The sequence below is a fragment of the Wyeomyia smithii genome, chromosome 1 (genome assembly GCF_029784165.1).
Source record: "Wyeomyia smithii strain HCP4-BCI-WySm-NY-G18 chromosome 1, ASM2978416v1, whole genome shotgun sequence".
NCBI lineage: Eukaryota > Metazoa > Arthropoda > Insecta > Diptera > Culicidae > Wyeomyia > Wyeomyia smithii.
Window position 1 is genome coordinate 13,202,053 of NC_073694.1, and position 21,916 is coordinate 13,223,968.

Genomic DNA, 21,916 nt, shown 5'->3' on the forward strand with positions numbered 1-21,916 from the left:
ATCGGGTAATATGGTTTTCCCTGCAATGTTTTCGATCATACTAATCAAATTTCTGATGACCTTGTATACGGATTTCACACTAACGCAACCAGATGTTGGCAGCAGTCTCTCAGAATTCCATGAAACTTTGCCGATGTGTAAGCCTTTCTAAACTAATCTAGTTTGCAATGTACTTTACAATAATATATGCAAAGATTTAAAAATTTTAAGCTTTTTTATGGATATATCTAAATAATTGTAAGATATAGAGAAACGTTGTCAAGAAATAACTTACAGGGAATTGCCTGAATTTTTATTAAAAATTCAAAAATCAACACACTGAAAAAGCTGGTTCTGAAAAAAACAAATTTTAAAAAAAAAAAAACAGATCAGCTCAGAATTCTTTGACGTTTAATTCTCATAAAAAATTTAGCTATCAATAATCTTTTGAGCATTTTGAAAAGGAAGCAGCACTTTCATGGAAAAACAGTGTTTCTAACAAAAAAAATTAAGTCCAACATTGTTTCATGTTGAAAACATTCCAAGGACACGACAAAATTGTTAGAAAAAGTTTTTTTTTCTTAAAAGTGCCTATTTTAAAAAAATTTCTGTAAAAAAACGATGTGTTAAGAAATTTAAAATGGCCTTTTTCTTCTCAAATCACTTTTTGTTTTTAATATCAACTTCTTTTAGTGTGCGATATCAAATTCAATTTTTTCAATATTTTTTAATGAAAATTCAGACAGTTTCCTAAAAGCCATCCCTCGAAAACATTTCTCTATTCCTCTTCATTATTTAGTTATATCTAGAGACAGTGGAAATTCGCGGCAAAAAAGTTTAAAATTCGCGGGTGACAAATTAGAAAACATTCGAATTTCGCGGTAGTTTCGCGGCACCTTTTTTCTTCAGAAAATACTGAATAAAGTGATTTTTTCTACGATAATTTAACCGCACAATCCATAATTTCTTTGCATTACTAACTAAAAGCACGTGCTGTGTCAAATTATTGCAGCGTGCTACGATAGGTAGGTTGCAAATCGAAATGTTTCATGATTGTCATAGAATGCTGCTGTTTTTTGACGTGGGACACGTCTTTGTTTACTATACTGGGATGCATTCTGTAAAACTGGAAATGGAACGGGCAAATGTTGCGTCAGATTTTAAACGTTAATAACTGCATAATCACATGATGGATAATAATAACCAATATGTTGTTGGATAGATAACATGTATAACAATTTTGTAATATGCTAATTATCAAGCGGTAAAATTGATAAAAAATTTCAATAAAAAATTTACGCGAATGATGAACCAATTACATGCGAGCATTCCTAGCACAGACGACGTGAATGGACACCATCCGTTCCCTGTGATATTCCCTGTATCAATTTCGAAATAAAAATTGACAGAGTCTCCCCGTCCCAATAGGTCAATTTATTTTCGCTTCCATGAGCTTAGACTAATATGATGTCTCGAAGGTAAAAGTTTTCTGAAAAGTTTGAAACAATACCCATCCTTGAACAATTTTTAAACCTACGTGTTAGGTTCTGAAGAACCTAATAAAAACTGATGTCTTGAAAGAAAACATGCCGGTAAAAGCAACAGTACCAATGAAGTAAAGAACCGCAGGTCTCTCGTCGTCTATGATTGCAGTGGTAATCTTCTATTCGTACATTTCAGCGGTACACTTCTATTCGTACTGCAGCGGTACTATTCGTATTGCAGTGGTACACTTTTGTTCGTAGATTTCTATTCATATGCAATTGAGGAAAAACTGCAATGCTGCTGTTGATGGTGATTGAAAGTTTATGTCATAAATATGATTACCATTAATTAAACAAGAATTGTAAATTTTGGCAATGGATATTTATTTAATGTTGTCTTCGATATTCACTTAATAATCGTGACCGGATAGTATCGAAAGAGTAAATTCCTAAATATATACATTTATAGAAGAGTAAGAGCCTGCGAATGCTTGTGATTTTTTTGTTTTTTAGTAAGATTCTTACAGAATCTCTTTTTACATTTCAAAATTGTTAGATGATATATGATTATTCTAAGCTTTACCATAATAAACGTATATTTCCTGTCTTCGTAATACAGCGAATGTAGTTGTGAAAAAAATTTGTCAAGCAAAAAATTTAAATGTATTTGTGGATTGCTACGATTTTTTGCTGGAACTTGTTAATAATTTTGTTTAAAATATTTCCTTCTGTTTGCCAATTGATGAACCTTTGTAAGTGCTTCTATATTATTTTGAAAGTAAGATCCATACTATAGATTTGTATTATTTAGAGTTAAATAAGACAAAACCATTCATTATGATAACTCAAGTATTATTGGATTTGGTTTTTGAGGATATAGAGTTAATTCTGACTTTGACGCATTACGAGAAATTCTTTGTGCTTCTTCAACAAGCACGATATGCTTGTGCATTGTCAAATACATATTTTTTGAACAAAAAAATAATAAATGATATTCCTTCGAGTGTTTTTGAATATATTCCAAAAATTGATTTCCAGAGGCTTAAAATAAAAATACGTACAGTCGCTGAGCAAACACATTGATTCTGTCTGCAGACTCTGTATATTTTGTAACAAAAAATCCCCCAATTACAGTGTTTAGTCCCACTTCACCATTTCATACAACCCTAGGGCTGTATACCTTGTAGTATTTTATTATTTTCGCGGCATTTCGCGGGTTTTTGTGAATTTCGCGGTCGAAGCTAGATTTCGCGGAATTCGCGGCTTCCGCGAAATCGCGATTTACCACTGTCCCTAGTTATATCTTATTATACAAAAGACATAAAATGTTCAAACCTTTTCAACAGTTAGTCTAAATAAATTATCGGAAAAAAGTTTGCAAAGTTGCTTTGTTTAGGAAGGCTTTCATACTTACAAAGTTACAATGAATTTTGAGGGGTTGCTGCCAACATTTGGTCGAGCTAGTGTGAAATCATACAAGGTCATCAGAAATGTGATTGGTATGATCGAAAAGATTGCTAGGAAAACCATAATACACTTCTAGTGTATACAACGACTGATCAAACTATGCTTTTTTTTTTTATTTTTTTTTTTTTATTTTTTAAGGGGGGATTTGTTAGTAGCTTAAGTATTTATGATAAATATTAGTAAATAATGAGTATGTGTGTCCAATCACAAATGGTGACTTCTCAACACTGTTAGAAATTTGTAATTTTAATTGTTAGGATTTGTTTGCTTTCGCAATTAGGACTTATAATTCGTAGGGATTTAAACCTACTTGTCAGGAAAGGGGAAGTAAACTTACAACTAACTTAATTGCTAACTTATTGGCTATAAAGAAAGCTTATCGTAGCAATTGAGGATTGCAACGATTTTTGTCGAAAATTGTTAATAATTTTATTTGACATAGCTTCTAATGGTTCAACACCAGTAAGTCTATGTAATTCGAGTGTACCAAACCAAGGAGGACGCTTCAAAATCATTTTCAGAATTTTATTCTGAATCCTTTGGAGCGTTTTCTTCCTTGTTGAACAGCAACTTGACCAGATCGGTACAGCATAAAGCATTGCTGGTCTAAAAATTTGTTTGTAAATCAAAAGTTTGTTCTTTAAACAAAGTTTAGAATTCCTGTTAATGAGAGGATATAAACATCTCGTATATTTGATGCACTTGGCTTGTATACTCTCAATGTGCTCTTTGAAAATAAGTTTTTTATCATAAATTAGTCCCAAGTACTTAACCTTGTCGGACCAACTTAAAATAACCCCATTCATCTTGACAACGTGATTATTGTTTGGCTTGAGGAAAGAAGCCCTAGGCTTATGCGGGAAAACTATCATTTGAGTTTTAGAAGCATTGGGAGAGATTTTCCACTTTTGCAAGTAGGAAGAAAAAAAATCTAAACTTTTCTGCAATCGACTGCATATGACACGAAGACTTTTTCCTTTTACGGAAATGCTTGTGTCATCGCAGAACAATGACTTTGTGCATCCTGGAGGCAAATCAGGAAGATCTGAAGTGAATATGTTGTACAGGACTGGACCCAAGACTGAACCTTGAGGTACACCTGCTCTGACAGGAAATCTATCAGATTTTGAATTCTGATAGACAACCTGCAGAGTTCGATCAGTAAGATAATTTTTTAAAATTTTGATTAGGAAAATTGGAAAATTAAAAGTTTGCAATTTCGCAATCAAACCTTTATGCCAAACACTGTCGAATGCTTTTTCTATGTCTAAAAGAGCAGCTCCAGTGGAATAACCTTCAGATTTGTTAGCTCGTATCATATTAGTAACTCTGAGCAATTGATGAGTTGTGGAATGCCCATGGCGAAATCCAAACTGTTCATCTGCAAAAATTGAATTTTCGTTGATGTGTGACATCATTCTGTTAAGAATAATTCTCTCAAACAGTTTACTTATTGAAGAAAGCAAACTTATTGGTCGATAACTTGAAACTTCAGCTGGGTTCTTATCCGGTTTTAAAATTGGAGTAATTTTTGCATTTTTCCATAATTTGGGAAAATATGCAATTTTGAAGCAGCAATTAAAAATTTTTACTAAAAATTCCATTGTGCTCTCAGGGAGATGTTTGATCAGTATATAAAAGATTCCATCGTCACCAGGTGCTTTCATATTTTTGAAATTTTTAATAAATGATTTAATCTCATTCAAGTTAGTTTCAATTATTTCTGCAGGTAAAAAATTCTGGGAAGAAATTAAATCAAATTGACGTGTGACTTTATTTTCAATTGGACTCACAAAATTCAAATTTGAGTTATGAACACTCTCAAACTGCTGAGCAAGTCTTTGAGCCTTTTGTTCATTGGATACAAGAAAACGTTCACCATCTTTTAAAACTGGAATAGGCTTTGAAGGTTTCTTAAGAATCTTCGACAGCTTCCAAAATGGTTTTGAATATGGTTTCAATTTTTCAACTTTAGTCTCAAAATTTTGATTTCTCAGAAGAGTAAATCTATGTTTAATCTCTTTCTGTAAATCTTTATAAATAGTTTTAAAAACAGGGTCACGAGAACGTTGATATTGACGTCTGCGGACATTTTTCAAACGAATTAGAAGTTGAAGATTTTCGTCAACTATTGATGAATCAAAGAATAATTCCTGGCATCAACAATTGCACATTTTAATGCTTCCAAAGCGGAATCAATATTCACTTCGTTTTGCAAATCAAGCTCATTATTGAAATTTCTCTCAATATGAGTTTTGTATCTTTCCCAATTAGCCTTGTTATAATTAAAAACAGAGCTCATAGGGTTTAAAACTGATTTATGTGATAAAGAAAAAGTTATTGGAAGATGGTCAGAATCAAAGTCAGCATGTGTGATCAAATCACTACATACATGACTTTGATCTGTTAGCACCAAATCAATTGTTGAAGGGTTTCTTACAGAAGAAAAGCATGTAAGACTATTCGGAGACAAAATAGAATAGTATCCTGAAGAACAATCATTGAATAAAATTTTGCCATTGGAATTACTTTGAGAATTATTCCATGAACGATGTTTAGCGTTAAAATCGCCGATTATGAAAAATTTCGAACGATTTCTAGTGAGTTTTTGTAAATCACCTTTAAAATAATTTTTGAGCTCGCGTGTGCATTGAAATGGTAAATATGCTGCGGCAATAAATATAATCCCAAGTTCAGTTTGAACTTCAATTCCCAAAGTTTCAATAACTTTCGTCTCAAGATGGGGAAGAGCACGATGTTTGATTCGGCGATGAATAACAATTGCAACTCCACCGCCGGAACCCTGAATCCTATCATATCTATGAACCACGTAATTGGGATCATATTTTAATTTTATGTTAGGTTTCAAAAATGTTTCAGTAATAATTGCAATATGCACATTATTTACTGTTAAAAAATTAAAAAGCTCATTCTCATTGGCCTTCAATGAGCGAGCATTCCAATTTAATATTTTAATTGTTTTATTTAAAATCATTGCTAAATTTTAAATTAGAAACAATTTTAATAGTAAAATTTGTGCCTATTTGAATGGCTTCAAACATTGATTTTGCCTGCAACATGGCGTTCATAAGATCGAACATTGCCTGTTACAAAAAAGAAAGTTTACCTGCCGTAATAGGCCCCAGGCAGTTGACATTAGAAAAAATATTTTCGGTAGCAATATTAGCTGGAGTGATAGGTGTACAATTATTTTCTAGCGTGTTTTGCTTACCCATATTAACGGTCATTTTCGAACTACCAACACTAGGCGGTATAATGTTCGAACTACCTGTAACCTGTGCATAAGTTAAACGGGTATGCAAAGGAGTAGGTAAACTATGCGTCACTGGTACGCTTGGAGAATTTTGTTTTGAAGTTGGTTTTAATTGAGAAATTGAATTTTGTTTACCTTGCCTTGCCTTAACAATTGCTAAACGGACTGGGCATTGATAAAAATTTGACATATGGTTGCCGTTACAATTCGCACAGCGAAAATTTTTACTCTCTTTCACAGGACATGTGTCCTTTTTGTGAGAAGAGTCTCCACAATTAAGACATTTTTGGTCCATGTTACAGAATTTGGAACCATGGCCATAACGTTGGCAAGTACGGCATTGGGTGATATGCTTTTCACCTCCGCCATACTTCCTATAAATTTCCCACTTTACACGCACATTATACAAAGCATGTGCTTTTTCAAAAAATTTTAAGTTGTTAACCTCATTGCGGTTAAAATGAATTAAATAATTAACAAGGGAAATTCCAGTTCTTTGACTGTTTTCGCCTCGTGATTTTTGTTTCATTAGAATTACTTGGGTAGGGGCTATGCCAAGTAATTCTGTTAAAGTAAGTTTGATCTCATCAACGGTTTGATCGTTGGTGAGACCTTTCAAGACAACCTTGAACGGCTTGGCGTTCTTGGTGTCATATGTAAAAAATTTGTACATCTTGTGAGTTAAATACTGAACAAGACGATCACGACCCTTTACTGAGTCGGCTAATAAGCGGCATTCACCTCTACGGCCAATTTGATAGGTAACTTTAACGTCAGAAACAAACGTTGAAAGTTCCTTTTTGAATATATTAAATTCAGAAGAAATAGTTACCACAATAGGTGGAACTTTCTCCTTTTTTAAAGATTTTATATTTTGTATAGTTTCATTATTAATAACTTCCATTTCACCAGCTTCTTGCTCAGGCAAAATATCAAAAGGATTGTCACTACAGACACTCGAAGTGTCAGAAAGAGATGCCTCTCTTTTCCTCCCCGCAGCGATGCGAGGTTTCTTTTTCCGTCCAGCCATTTCAGGTGGTACGAAAAAAGTTAAAACAAATGTTAAATTCAAAAGTAGGTAGTCTTGAGAATGACTGATGGGAAATAACTTTCAGGTAGTCTTTAAAAGACACACTGACAAAACACAAACTTTGAAGCTATAGGCAGTCAAAGACCAGTCCACAAGCAACCGAAAAAACGTCTGATCTGTAGGACAGTTCAAGACGCACTGATCAAACTATGCTAATTTTGGCTGCCGCAAAGTGCCACTCATTGAGATATATTAATCGAAAAATGAGTGAAATTTTGGCTCAAAATAATTTTCTGAGCAAACAATTCGATATACGATATTGAAGTCTTAAGAAAAGTTGTGTATCTCGATGACATCAACAACTTTGTAGAATATTTCAACTCGATTAAATGCGATTCAAACTCAAGAAACTTAATAAATTGATTTTAAGGGGGTGTTGACAGAAATTTAACTATAGCTCAATGGTTTTACAATATAGACACTTAGCGTCTTCGAGAAAAATTCATAAATTTTATAGTTCTACAACTTTGCCAAAGACCTAAATTTGATATCTTGCAACTAGATGTTGTTGCTTTTATTTTGACTTAATACAGTCAAACCTGTTTTTGTGCGACTCTTTTTTGTGCGGCATATGAAAAAGAACCACTTCCGACAACATTTTCAGCCATTTAGTTTTTCTGATTCTTGGAATGAATTCCAACACATTACAGTAGTGTTACGTCCAAAAATTACTATTTGAACCAGTTTTACGTAGGAAAAGTCACGAACTGCTTACCTACGAAGGAAAGCGGTTGGAAAGACTAGTATGATAAAAAAAAGTTTCGTTTATCAATCCGATGTGATAGGTATACTAAATCAGGTATTATAGGTATTCTAAATCAGAATCAACAACTTTCGAGTTATTTTTAACTGAATTTTTTTTATGCGGTCCCTATCCACCGCATAAAAACAGTTTTTTTTTTCAATAATGCTGTGAAAATATTGTTTTGTAGCTGCACGTGAAATTTGAAATGATTTTTTTTATGCGATTTTTTTGCGGTCCCTACCCCCAGCACAAAAACAGGTTTGACTGTACCTCCTTAATAACATTTTCAACGGATATCTTAAAATATTTAAAATCGCATATTAGAAAACTTCTCCGAAGACACCTATATGCTAAAACGTCGAAAAAGACTTTTGTCCGTTTTGACCCCACTGTGCAACACCTTCCTGACAAAAATTGTCAGTACCTTCTTGAAACCTTCTAATGTGCCTTCCAGCATCTACCACCTTCCAATAGTCTACATGAAAGGCGCAATCGCGCCAACTCAAACTACGCCGTGTGCTAACCTGCTTGTCGTCATGCCACCCAATTCATGTTTATTTATGTTTGTTGGAAGAAGAAATAAAGCAACACACTTCTAGAATCACCAGCGCCTTCGCCAAAAGAAGGCGACACAAGTCTACACGGAAGGCAGTCAAGTACGCAGCCGAAGGAGGCGAACGACTGCCTTCTTTCACTTCACTTCTAATTTGAATGGACAAGGCGTCATTACGCCGTGTGTGTATTCGGGACTTTAGTTTTCTAAATGTGCATAAATTTGTGTTTCGTTTGTATGGGACCCCTCCCTTTCAGAAGAGGGAGGGGTCACGAACTATCTTATTCACCTTTCTTGGCCCTTAAAACCTCTGTATACAAAATTTCACGCCGATTGGTTCAGTTGTTTCCAAGCCTGTATGGATCAGACAGATAGACAGACAGAGCTGCATTTTTATATGTTTAGAAGATTAGACTCAGATTGAACTTTTGTTACACTAGTAGGAAATCTATTCGATTGAAAGCTTTCATCTCTCAAGAAAAAAGTTTTAACAAAAATATGTTTCATAAGTCATTTGAGGCAACAAGTATGAAATTAAAAAAATCGAACAACCGAAACTCAGGAAAAACTAGAATCTAAACAACCCTTCGAGGTTTACATGCCTTTTTTGGTTCAATTTAAGCTTTAAGTTTAAAATACCAACAATCTGGATAGAGAAAGTCATAAAATAAATAATGAAGCAAAGCAACTCGAAACAACGTGCACCGAATAGAGAAGGTAGCCAATTGGTGGTGAAGACCAGAACTGGCCGCGTTATAATTTAGTTTTCACTACGTGAATGGTAGACGTGTCGTAATTAGAGTAAGCCTTGGTTTTTGCGAAACGGATAAACAAGGTTGACCACCATTGTTACGTTGAAAAAAGCCAATCAAACATCGAAATCGAAGCAAGCTGTTGGCCGAAAAAGTCAATCCTTACATAACTTTGCTTCGAATTCGAAAAAAAATTTAAGAAAATTTCTACTCCCGAGCTACCATTTACTAAAATTTGTTCTTCTATTAATTACAGGTCCGCGCCAATCCGCAGATGTGGGAGCACAAGGTAAAGGAGCTACTTAATCGCGACGAGATTCCCCCACCGAAGGTGAATCAAAACAATAACATCGAGGACGAGGATGACTATGGCAATAATCGGGAACGTAAAACGTGATATTAGAGAATTTAACTGGTCGACAGAAGAAACACAAAAAATGAAAGAAGTTTCGTTTGGTTTTATAAATCGCAATGTTCAACTGATGTTCCTGTAAGGAACGGAAGGCGTGATCGTCCAGATGTAGGCAAAGCAGCAGAAGTAGTAAAGTGCGCCCGTAAGGAAGAAGAGAAGGGCGTTTGTTTTTTTTTAGTGAATTCGACCGGAGTCGCGTCATTTTAACCGGCACAACCATTACACAACGTATCGTATAGTAGTAGAATAGTTATCGCCCGCCAACGATGCCAAAAATAAGCGGTGTGTAGAAGCAGGCATCAGACTTAAATCGCAGGCAGAGCAGCGAACCGGAGCCAGTGTGCAATTTCTGCGATCACCTATCAGAATTAAGAGAGCTTTGAACCATTTTTACTGTCACATGAGTGTATGTTGCATAGGAAATAATCAAAACAGCAAATAATTACGCAACGTGAGTGGGTGGTGCAAGTCAGCGCAGGGTGGGATTAGTTGTTGCATTAATCTAATAACTATGCTAGGATAGGAAACCAATCGATTGGACTTTCGGAAGCGGAAGTTCACCACCGTTGCAACGATCGCTGCACTTTCGAACTGAATGAGAATCGACCTGGGCAAAGAGGTCATTATTTTAAAGTTTTACACGAACAAACGCACCCTCTTACACACACACCCACAAAAACACAAACACACGCACAGGCAAACACAAAGAAATACAGAAACAAGCTAGCAAATATCAATCGGAAGATACAAAACTGACTGTAAATAGTATGTATGTACCTATTAAAACAAACAAAGAAAACTTACCATCTACCAACCTGTGGGGGGTGTTTAGGATTAGGATCGAGGCGAAGGAAGAGAGAGCCGTCTCGAAAGCGACGAAGTCTTTAGTGTAAAAACAAAAGGAACCGAACCTATTAAACGGGGCACGTTTTCGCTTCTTCAATGTTGAAACAAACAAAAAACAGGCAAATTAATTGCTCGATCTTTATTTTTACTGCTTGTTGAAAGAAAGCTACTTTTTTTCTCTTTTCTGAGTGATGCTGGTATATACACAGTGGTTTTTTTTTCGGTATAACGATATGAAACACGTTAAAATACGCACATTGAGGAGAACAAACTACATACAATCGATTAACTGCAAGGAACAAAGCCGTTTTTATATGTGAGTAAAGTTATTGTCTTTTGCATTTCGACATCGCCAATGAGTTTGCCAATTTTTGCGTTTTTTCTTTCCAGCCGAGTGCTTTGTTCCCGCTGCAGTTTTTTGTCTTCTTTTTCTAAGGAACTGAACCCGGATCACAGGCATGCTCCGATGGCAGCTGATATTAGATGATAAGGTTTTTTTTTCTTTGTAATTTTATAGTTGGTCTCTCCCTCTCTGTCTTCAGTTCCTTCCTGCGGAAGGTTAGACCATTCGCAATTAGATTGCTGTTTTTTTTTCATGCATAGTGTTACTAATTATGTGCACTGCTTTGCAAAGGTGAAGATTCGGGTTGAAAACCGCTGCTTACTTGTACTGCTGTAAGAACTTTTCGTGGTACGATTTGAAGATGTCCAGCATCTCCTTCAGTTTTGCGGGCTGAGGGAGAATCGTGGTGCGGAAATGAAACGTGCCTGGACGCTGTCCGAATCCGGAGCCAGGTACGATGCAAATGCCTGTAAACCGTAAGCAAAGTGAGTGTAAAACAGCTATCAGTTCAAAGCTACAATTACTAACCGGTGTTCTCTAACAGCTGGAATGCATAGAAGACGTCCGGAGCCTGGCCGGCCTTCTTGGCAGCTTCAATCGCCTTGGGCGGTAACCGGATCTGTGGGAAGGCGTACATTGCCCCCTGCACCGGATTGCAAGAGAAGCCCTCAATCGAGTTGAACGTATCGGCCACCATCTTGGCACGATCCTTCAACGATTCCAGTACACCATTTTTCTCCTTCATAAACAGGTCGTAGGATGGCTCACCTTTTTTCGGTGGATTCACGACCACATCCATGCACGCCTGACCGATCGTGGTTGGACAGAGCTGTGCGGACAGACATTTTAGCAACATAGCCTTCACATCGGGGCACATGTTAACGACTTCGGCGTATCCGCCACGGATGCCACATTCACCCATGTAGCACTTTGAGCATGACATAAAGCTGCACAGTTCCATCTGGTTATAGGGAGCTCCCATTTCCATTAGGACCTTCTTGAACGAGTGGAATTTCGAACCCTTCTCATAGATGTTGTCCTGATAGACTTCATCGGCGAAAAGCACCAGCTTTTCGCTGTGCGCAAACTTGATGATCTCTTCGATGTTCTCCCGCGACAGCACCTGTCCAGTTGGATTGCCCGGATTGATAACACACAGCACCCGAGGGGCACAGGTTTTCTTCGCTTCCTCCAGGGCACGCTTCAACTCGGTGATGCTCAAGGCCCATTTGTTATCCTCATCCAGATAGTACCCAATCTGTGCCATCTCAAACTCGGCGATAGTCGCAGAGTAAAGTGGATACTGCGGAATCGGAATCATTACCCCGGGAATCTTGCCATCAATGGGGCATCGCAGCAGCGACATCAACACCTTAATGCCACCGGAGGCACCAGCCGACAGGATGATGTTGTTGTAATCCGCCGGAATGCCACCGTCCCGATCCTGAATGTACTGCGCTACATGCCGCCGGATGATTTCGATTCCGGTCGAGTCGGTGTACGATCCAATCGAACCACCCTTGCAACCGTCTAGAATATCACGCGCCCGCTTTTTTGCATCGTCCGGAATTGATTTGTCATTGAACAGCGGTGGGTAGGAAACCAAACCGAGGACCTGAAATGAGGGAGAGAAAAAAGAATAGATTGTACAAGGACGCAAAAAGACAATCTGATTACAGCCGCGCTGGATGGCGAAGACAAACAATCAACGTCCGATAAGGTCGAATGGCTATTGAAGGTAGGAGCACTTGGTCTTATCTGCAGGGATTACACAAGCTTTCTACAATGATAGCTTCTTCTTCGAACCGCTTTGCGGTTACGTTTTTCGAGTGGTACCCAATTACCTATTCAAACAATTTACTTTCAACGGAACTGTGTTGCCTTGAAGGAATTTTGAAATTTTCACTGTTATGTAATGCTTGTAATCAGAATTGGTAAAGCTCAGGTTGCTATGTTTTTTTTTCATTGCAATTGAAAGCGAATTGCGTTTCACTTGTGCTGCATGGGTTCAATTTAAATTATTAAGAAGAGATACCTCCCCTCTTTCGTTCGCTCTTTATCACCTAACAACACTTAAATTTGTCTAGTCAGCCACGCTTGGTGGATTTATTGAATGAATTGATGGTGCACTCTGGGGTCACACCCAATTTTCATCGCCTCATCGTTCAGCAAATGTGGATAGGATCGTCTACTCTCTTATCACCCATGTGCGGAATCTTTTCGAACAAAGTAGGAATATTTGCGTGAGCTGACTGACACAAAAACCGGGGATTGACGACAGCAGAAGAACAACAAAACATGCGTCGTAATTCTTTCTGCTGTCGCCAAGTGGCTGTTTTTTACCATTTTCGGGCCGAGAGCTAATGACGCGACGTATCACGGTACGGAGCTATTAGCAACCGTGTGTTGTTTGAGATACCAATTTTTTTGGAACTTAAATATTCTGCTTGACTGGCTGATGTGTCAACCGAGATTTTATTGTTCGCTATCTGCTCTGCCGTAAACAGCAAAGCAAGCTGTGGTGAGATAAAGTTTACTGTTTGCATTGTCACTTGGATTAAAAAGGTAACACTCGGAATAAAAGTCATTGTTTAATTATCAAAGAGTCCGTCAGTATGAGAACCAATTAGAGCAGGGAAACTAATTGAAGATGAAAGGTGGTCGTTGTTTTTCCCGAACGATACGTGGGGAGGTAAATATTTTGAAACTGTAGAAGTAGAAAATAAATTGAATGTTTTTGAAATCCGATAATTAAATACTAAAATTGACAATATCAAAACCAAGATCTAAGAATTACCAAACCTCATAAAATTAAACTGTGAAAAAAAAACGGGTGATTCAAAATTTAAATTAGAAACACTTGTATACAGAGTCCGACTGACTCTCAAATAAACTTTTCAGAGCCTTGAAGCATCAAACTTGAATGCGATTTTGAATGTAAAAAAAAACTTCGGCTTTCCAGGAGAATCGTTAAAATGAAAACTGGAAATTCACGAATTCAAAATTTTTTACTCTTGATTCCAAAAGTCGAGTTTTAGCAATATTAATAATCAAAACATAGACGTCATCCATAAAATACGTAAGGACTTTTCGGAATTTCCGACTGACCTTAAATGCGTAAAAGACTTTAGATTGTCAACAACTTCCGCCACTGTCACCCACCATTTTATGACCTGTAACTGAGTACGCGCAAAGCCATGGGACAGCGTTGCCGGACGAGGCAAAGTTCGACGAAGCCCCTCTAAAGGACTGCTGGAGTATAGCCAGAGCAGCCATTAACAGCGTAACGGAAAATGCAATCGAGTTCGTCGAGAGGAATGCTCTGAATGTGACACGATACAAACAGAAACGAAGACAGCAGACCTATCTTTTCCGGGACAAAAAGAACCGCCTGGAAGAGCTGGAGTGTGAGGCAATGGAGTTGCTGTATTTTTCTTAAGAAACGCGTAAAATTAACAAGAAGTTTAACTCTCAGGATTTGTGTCGCAACTCGAAAAGTGTCGAGATAGATAGCGGAATCTTGAGGGATGAACGTACAGTGAACAACAGGTGGAATCAGGATGGATGGCGTAGAGACAAAAGATGAAGACGGCAGAAGGAAGCTCCATATCTGCACCAGCTGCTAGTAATAAAATTTGTGGAAAGTTATCGATCCGCTTTTGTGGACGGTCGAAAAGCATGTATCTGCTAGCAGGAGGATTCGAAGACAATAGGCCTCACTTTGGTAACGTCAAACAACAACTGCAACAGAGAAGTACGCAGACTTATTGTAACTGAAGGTCGTGCGTATACTTCGGACGCCCTAAGTGCACCATGAACAAGACGCAAGCATGCGCTGGCCATTCTAACTGAAATAGTACATATCTGCGGACAGTATGAGAGGGTACTCGATCCTTTGGTAGTAAAATTAAATGGAATCATTGAGATTTTCTTCGGGTACCTTTCATCAAAGTCTGGACTATCTGTTAGTCACCCTCGGTGGCCATTTCATAGTCCGATTGCTTCATTTTTGCATCCCGAGTCATTTCCTGGTCATTATCACGTTAAGACTGAAGCGAGCTTACTAAAGCTGGCCAAAAATTCACCGAACCTTAGTTTTCTGTCCCCAGCAGCAAATTTTTCGCTAAATCAAAAGCTTTCTGACAAATTTATCAGCTGGGGATATCTCCTATTGCAGTACCGAGCCTTTGTGGTGTGACCTTTGCTGTACGTAAGAGTCGTCTCCATTCTACTCGCTCCATGGTTGTAGTCTGCGTCAGTGAGCCCAGATACACGAACTTGTCGACCACCTGGATTTTATCATCACTAACTTAAACTCGTGATGGGAGGCTAGCACTGTCTTCTCGTGAACCCCTTTCTTCCATGTACTTCGTCTTCGATGCACTGATGACCAGTTCAATCCGTTTGGCTTCGGTCTTTAGTCCGATGTACGTATCCGCCATCTTCACAAAGGTCCGAGCCACGATTTCAATATCGTCAGAGCAATCCAACCAGTCGAACCGACTTATTGTGCCACACGTGTTAATCCACGCTGTTCTAATGACACCTTCCAGGGCAATATTAAACCTCTTCGAATTTCGGAGGAACTCGAGAATGCCTCGATACTCGAACTACACACAGTACCTTGTAGGCAGTGTTCAGCAGAGTGATTGCCCGGTAATTACTCAAGCTGGCTTTTGTAAATGGGAGTCCCATCGTGGAAAACACAATACCTTCCATCCACTCCTCCGGTACTTGCTTTTCCTCCCAAATCTTGACGATGACTTGCTGGCACTTCATCCTTCGGAAGACTGAGTTTTGGCTATTTCGTGCCTGTCGGTATCGTTCGCTCTCGTACGGTGTAGCAGCATTCTCGCCCGTGCCGTGTTGTTCTCCACGACTAACTGTTTGCATTCGCCGTCAAACCAGTCATTTCCAGTGCTACCTATGGATGATCGGATGCTCCCCTAGGTACACGAACGAGTAGCTGCGCCAAGCTGCTCTTCCGTGGGTAACACTACCTCTAGCTGGAGCGCGTATTCCTGTGCAACCCCGGCGTCTTACAGTTGCTCAAGGTTTGGTCGCGGCCATCGACTTCGGCGGGTATAATATACCGTCGAGAGTATTGCGCGCATACACACAGCTATCAGGTACTGGTCCGAATCCATATTCGCACTGCGGCAGGTACGAACGTTGATGATGTCGGAGAAGAACCTACCGTCGATTGAAAAGTGATCGATTTGATTCTCTGTCTGTTGGTCGGATGATCTCCAGGTGGTTTTGTGGATATTTTAGCGGGGGAAGAAAGTAATTCGGACTACCATACCACGGACTAACACCCCATCACGCGTTGGCGCATCTTGTCCAGTACTATGAAGCCGGTACCCAGCTCGCTGATGGTGCTACAACTCTGCCGCCCGTTGCCTGCTTTTCCATACTTTCTGTCCTGTCAAACAAAGTTCCTGTAGCGCTACGACTTCGAAGTTGCGTAGATGTAGCTCATCGTAGATTATTCTGTCGCTCGTTGCCTAGGTCCATGCCTATCATCTCTTACGCTGTTCGTAACATATTGTTTTATACCTCAAAAGATCAAAATAATGATGGCAGTGGTCCAAATCTTACTAAAAACATATTGTTTTCCGAGGCGGCTCATTGGGCCTTCGCCAACCCTCTGTATCGTCGGGGAACTATCGTGTCAGCTCTGTTTAGATAGAGTCCAACGTTGACACCATGTTAGGAGCGGCTGATGATTCGTGGATGAACTTATAAGGGCCAAAGTTTTGCCCCGCCCTTCATTCCAGAGTACAAAGGAGTGTAAACCATCATAGAAATGTTTCTTGCCCTCAAAAACCTCAACATTCCAAAATTAGTTTCATTTGTTTGATTAGGTCCTGAGTTATGTAGAAATTTGTGTTTGATTTTGTATGTGAGCCCTCCTTTCCAGAAGAGAGTGGTGGCGAACCACTATGGAATTTTTGTTTGTCCCGAAAAAAACTACACATGCCAAATTTGATTCGACTTGCTTGAAAAATTCTTGAGTTGTACAGAAATTTGTGTTTCATTTGTATGAAACCCCTCCTTTCCAGAAGAGGAAGGGGTCTCGAACCTTTCTCGTCCCATAAAATTCCTACACACAAATTTTCACGCCAGTCGATTCAGTAGTTTCCAAGTCTATCGATCAGACAGATCTGCATTTTTATGTTTAGATTTTACACCCGCACTTTCCTGTAAGACGTAGTCCTACGTCAAAATTGTGATACCAGAATCTGATTATCTAAACTCTATTAGAAAAATGTGACAACGTCAAAAAAGGTAGAAAAAGTTGAGTGAAATATTTAATGGAGTTTTTTTCTTTCTAAGTAAAATAGGTCAATGATTTAAAAAAATCAAAACAGAGAATAGCTTCCAAAAAAACTTTCAAGAGAGGCCAAGAGTTAAAAAACATGAAAAGGCAAAAATATAGAAGAGTCTTAGTTCAAAAAACGTAAAAAAGTGTCAAAAATTAGAATTACAATTAAATTGCCAAAAACTAAATAATGTTAAAAAAAGGTCAAATATGTTTAAAAACTAACTAAAAAATCGAAAATTTTTATGATTTTGTCTTTCTCACACGATTTATATAATTCGTTGAAACTGATTAAATCTCAGCAAAATAAAAATACAGACTGATAACACACGTTCCGCTCCAAAACCCTTTTGTTTTTCAAAGAGAGCAGGTTGCAGCGGGGAACCTCTTGTGTCAAGGCCTGCTTCTGTTCCAATTGATTCATAACTCGCACGCTTTCAGACGAGGGTAACCAATGTCGGTCGGACAGGAACTGTTGACGTTTGAGTATGAGTCAATCAGCAAATAAATTGAATATGAAGTGAAAACAAATGAAAGGTTTGATTGACTCAACTTGTGACAGCTAGTCTTTTTGGTACCTCATTCCGATGCGGTGTGTGTTGTAATTCTTATAGTTGTCGTCTTGTTGGTTTGTTGTAAAGTACTGTTAGGTCATCGAATGACCTGGGTGAATAAGTTGTTGGTTCTTAAATTGATTTGTTGCTGGGCGTTGTTGTTTAGTCATCTGTTGACCTGGCTGGATAAGTTGTTGGTTTATCCCCATATGTTGGTGTGTTTTGTTCCTCATTCTCTCCAAGCATTATCTGATCATCATCGCTAAATCCCTCGAAGTCCGAAGGAATCAAATCCTCGCGTTCGCTTTTCCAGTCGGAGTCGTTGCTTGTTTCAAATTCGGCTTCTACCATGTTTTTGAGCATGCTTTTGGACAGCTGTTTGATATTCTCCTTGTTTAATGCTGCCTCTTGCCATGTCTCGATGGGTATGTTGCTTGTCTCGATGTCTTGTCGTAGGCTTGTTTTCCAAGTATATGCTGGTCTTCCCACATTTTTTGGTTCTGCTATTCTGTACTTGAGTGCCTTTTTTCAATGTTCCGTCTGGATTGCTGCGTAGGATGTGTCCATAGAAATTGAGTCTTGATGCTCTTATTTTGTTATTTATAGGAGCAATGTGACCGCTGCTGCTGCTTTCTTGAGGTGCGTCTTGATTGATATCCTCGTTAACTTCGTTGGTATTGTCGTTGTCTTCTTTAGTGTCTGAGTTTTACTGATTTATGGGTGGTTCGTAATCAACCTCTGAGGTTATCATGGGTTCAGTATCATCATGGCAAAAGTTGTGGAGTCCTAATAGCATTTCCTCTTCCATTCTGCGCAGAGAGTTTCTGTTCCGCTTAATTAATGTGCTGACTTCCATCGAATATGTTACCACCGGAGTAATTAGACAATAGTACAATTTCTTGACAACGCTCCACGTGAGGGGGTGTATTTTAAGAAACGAACAGAGGTGGTGATAAGCTTTATAGGCTTTCTTTACTCGCTCCGCCGTTGTAGCGCCTATTTAAGATGTGAACAGTTGTGGATCAAGCGGGCATCCTTGTTTTACTCCTTTCGATTTCTTAATTGATTGAGTTCGCTGGCCGAACCATTGCACCGAAATGGCTTCTTTTAAACAGGCTTCTATGATGCGGTTTATCAGTGCCTTCGAGACACCCATGCTTCTTTCGAGACGGCCATGCATTTTCAGGTAGCCATTTGGTATTCGGGTAGTGGGCCCACCTGTTTCACAAGCCGTTTGAGAAGGAGCCTCGCATAAATTTTGTACGCTGTTGAGCAGAATGTGATGCATCTGTAATCCTCCGTGCTCTTTGGATTTTGAATTTTAGGAATCGGTACTTGGACAGTTTCTGTCCATTCTTTGGGAACCCGGTTGGTTCTGAAGACTTAGACCATTAGCTCTGTGAGCTTTTGAAGCAGCTCTTCTGATCCATATTTGAAGAATTCGTTGTGCAAGTTATCCTGGCCTGGAGCGCTGTTGTTTTTTGGTTCCGGACCTGCTTCACGGCCATCATCTTCGGATACCGGTCAGGGTTAGGCGTTAGGAGTTGCCAATTTTTCTAGTTTTTGGTCCCACTGTTGTATGTTGATGTATCTCTTGTTCTTTGATTCGTTACTTCTCTTGTGCTGTTTTATGAACCTGAACGTTTTGGTCATTTTGGCCAGGGGGTTCTCCTCTTCCATTTCTAACAAGAATTCGTTTACTTTCTCCGAGAAGTGAGCCTCGTACGCTCTTTTTTGATCGATTCTGGCTTGTCAGGCAATTTTGTTCAGGATGGGTTTTTTTTCTGTCTGACAAACGTCTTTGTTGGGCTAGGAAGTAACGTTTGCAAGCTGCGCGGCGACGCTTGGTTTATAAGTTTCTTTTGCTGCTGAGGTGACGGTTGATTCTATTTTATGCCATGCATTTTCTATATCAGTAGCCTGCGGGGATGGCTCTTCATCTGTCAGTTTGCGTTTACTCTTTCCCGTTTCCGGGTCTCCTCATCTTTTAGGGCTCCCATATCAAATTTCGGTCTTTTTGGGGGATTTTCTGACTGACTTCGAGGTTTGACTGCCCATGAGGGGGGGTTTCCTCGTCTCACGGTGCATGATATAATTTTGTGATCACTTATGAGTTCTGGAGGGAAATATGCTCTGATATTGGGAAGCCGCATAAAGGACATGTTTGTCATAAGTACGTGATCTAGCTGGGATTCACTTTCTACATTTGTCCAGGTGGTTCTTGCTGACGGTGATGTGCTAAATGTCAGATAGTTTTTTTAGTCTGAATCCATGCATTGATCATGTAGCAGATTGTTCCCAATTAGTGCTTTATCGTGGTCGGCCAAGTCGTTTTTCCCCAATTCTTGCATTCAAATCACCCATTATGATTATGTGTTCCCAAGTAAATTTCCGTAGCTTGAGCAGGTATGTTTTCAGAGTACTGAATTCTTCATTTTCAGCCTGTGTTCCGCTTCTGGCATATGATGATACGATGATCACATTTTCGCCGAATATCTCGCACATGTAAGAGCATGAATTGCTGCTTATTCTTCGGAATTTGTTCGTATCGCTAATGTATTTAGCTAATATGATTGCCGTTCCTCCCATCTGCCTATCTCGGAAGTATCCTTCTGTGTTAAGATTGTCTGTATTGTGCATTGTGCCAGACGGGTTTCCTGCAATGTTATTATCGCATAGCTGTTGTTAGCCAATTTATCATCCATTGCATTCAGTGTCGCTTCGTCCGAGCATCCTCTTGCATTCCAGTTTGCGATAGTGAATATGTCTCTGTTTTGGTTGAATCTTGAGACTCCATCCTCGATCCCAAAGTTAATTGTGACATGTTCGCACTTGCGTTTTTTTAACTTTAGTAACGTATGAGCTTGGAGGATTTAGTCCTTGATTGTTGGAGCTGTTTCTGTTCTGGTTACAGTGAGGGTTAAGTTTTTGCAGAACGCTATCATAGTGGTTCCTAGACAGGATTTTCCTGCTCCTGATCCCCGTTCTATACGCTATTCTCAGTAGCCCGTGTGCTGCTGGTGGTGTTGCCAAACGCTGTAATGGGACTGTCACAACCCTGTGGGATGTGATGCACCTCCATCTGTACAGTCTTGAGCCGCCGACGGCCGATCAGCAACCCTGAATGCTCAACTGTCTACGACTGTATTGACAGATGAAAGGAAGTGCAGAAAAAGGTAAAAAGTTGTCAGAGTGAGCTCGCTTAAGTTACTGATAAACGAGGTTCTGAAGGAGATTTTTATACTACTGGAATTAGATTACATTTAAAATTATACCTACATCTAATAATTCATTGTTATTATACCTACATCTAACTTGAACTATTAGTACGGGTTTTCTTATAAGCTAAAAGTCTGGTAAAAGGTAAAATTTTATTTAAATTAAAATCGCTTAACCTAAATGTCACGATTACAGGATTACTCCGTTATAGTTAGTACGAATTTCTAAAAGTACGGGCTGTTCTAATACAGGTTGTTATAATACGGATAAATAACAGAAGGAGACTAAACGTGAGTAAAAAGATATAATTTGCTAACTAAATGGTGAAGATAAAAAACTGTTACGTACATAAGCAATAATGATTGTATTTTCATTATGTTCCCCGAAGGGATTTACAACTCTGTTCCTGTACAATAAAAACGAGTTTAAAACCGGAAAAAAAATTCTGTCTGTCCGTTGCTATCGCAACAGGGACCGTCTTTATGGTAGATCTCAACTTTCTTTCTGAAGATTTCTACTGCCACTGCTATGGTTTCTACTCCGCCCCATTCATTAGTCTCAGCTAGGCGTTCAAGGGACTTCGCAATCCTTGCTTCCGAAGTTGCACCCAAGTGTGTCATTTCTTCCGTAGTAACTGCTAAGGACTCCCTGAAGTTTGGTTCGTTATATGCTCCACAACCGTTCTCCGTAGTTCCATGATTTCCATTAGGTGTTCTTAAGTACCTATTTGCGTGTTATATTCTTGTAGCACTAGCGCTGAGAACAACCAATGTCCGTCTCCGATTGGTTTTTTCACTAAGACCGCCCCGTCGTTATATCTCAATTGCTCCATTTCGTATTATCGTAGCTTTCGTAGTCTCAGAGACAATTGCC

The 21,916-nt window shown here is 38.9% G+C and overlaps 2 protein-coding genes across 5 annotated transcripts in view; one reads left to right on the forward strand and one right to left on the reverse strand.

Moving 5' to 3' along the window:
* The window catches only part of LOC129717871 (protein-tyrosine sulfotransferase), a 73,307-nt gene extending 62,577 nt beyond the window's left edge, over positions 1 to 10,730 (forward strand). For all 4 annotated transcript variants that reach the window (XM_055668107.1, XM_055668106.1, XM_055668110.1 and 1 more), the window contains one exon: positions 9,601 to 10,730. In XM_055668107.1, the coding sequence (XP_055524082.1) occupies positions 9,601 to 9,741 (141 nt within the window). In that variant the 3' untranslated portion in view covers positions 9,742 to 10,730. The remainder of the gene's footprint in view (positions 1 to 9,600) is intronic.
* Positions 10,727 to 21,916, reverse strand: part of LOC129717870 (alanine aminotransferase 1) — a 28,756-nt gene continuing 17,566 nt past the window's right edge. Inside the window, exons 4-5 of the mRNA XM_055668105.1 lie at positions 11,474 to 12,560; positions 10,727 to 11,412 (exon numbers count right to left, since the gene is read on the reverse strand). Coding sequence (XP_055524080.1) covers positions 11,264 to 11,412; positions 11,474 to 12,560 — 1,236 coding nt within the window. The 3' untranslated portion in view covers positions 10,727 to 11,263. The remainder of the gene's footprint in view (positions 11,413 to 11,473; positions 12,561 to 21,916) is intronic.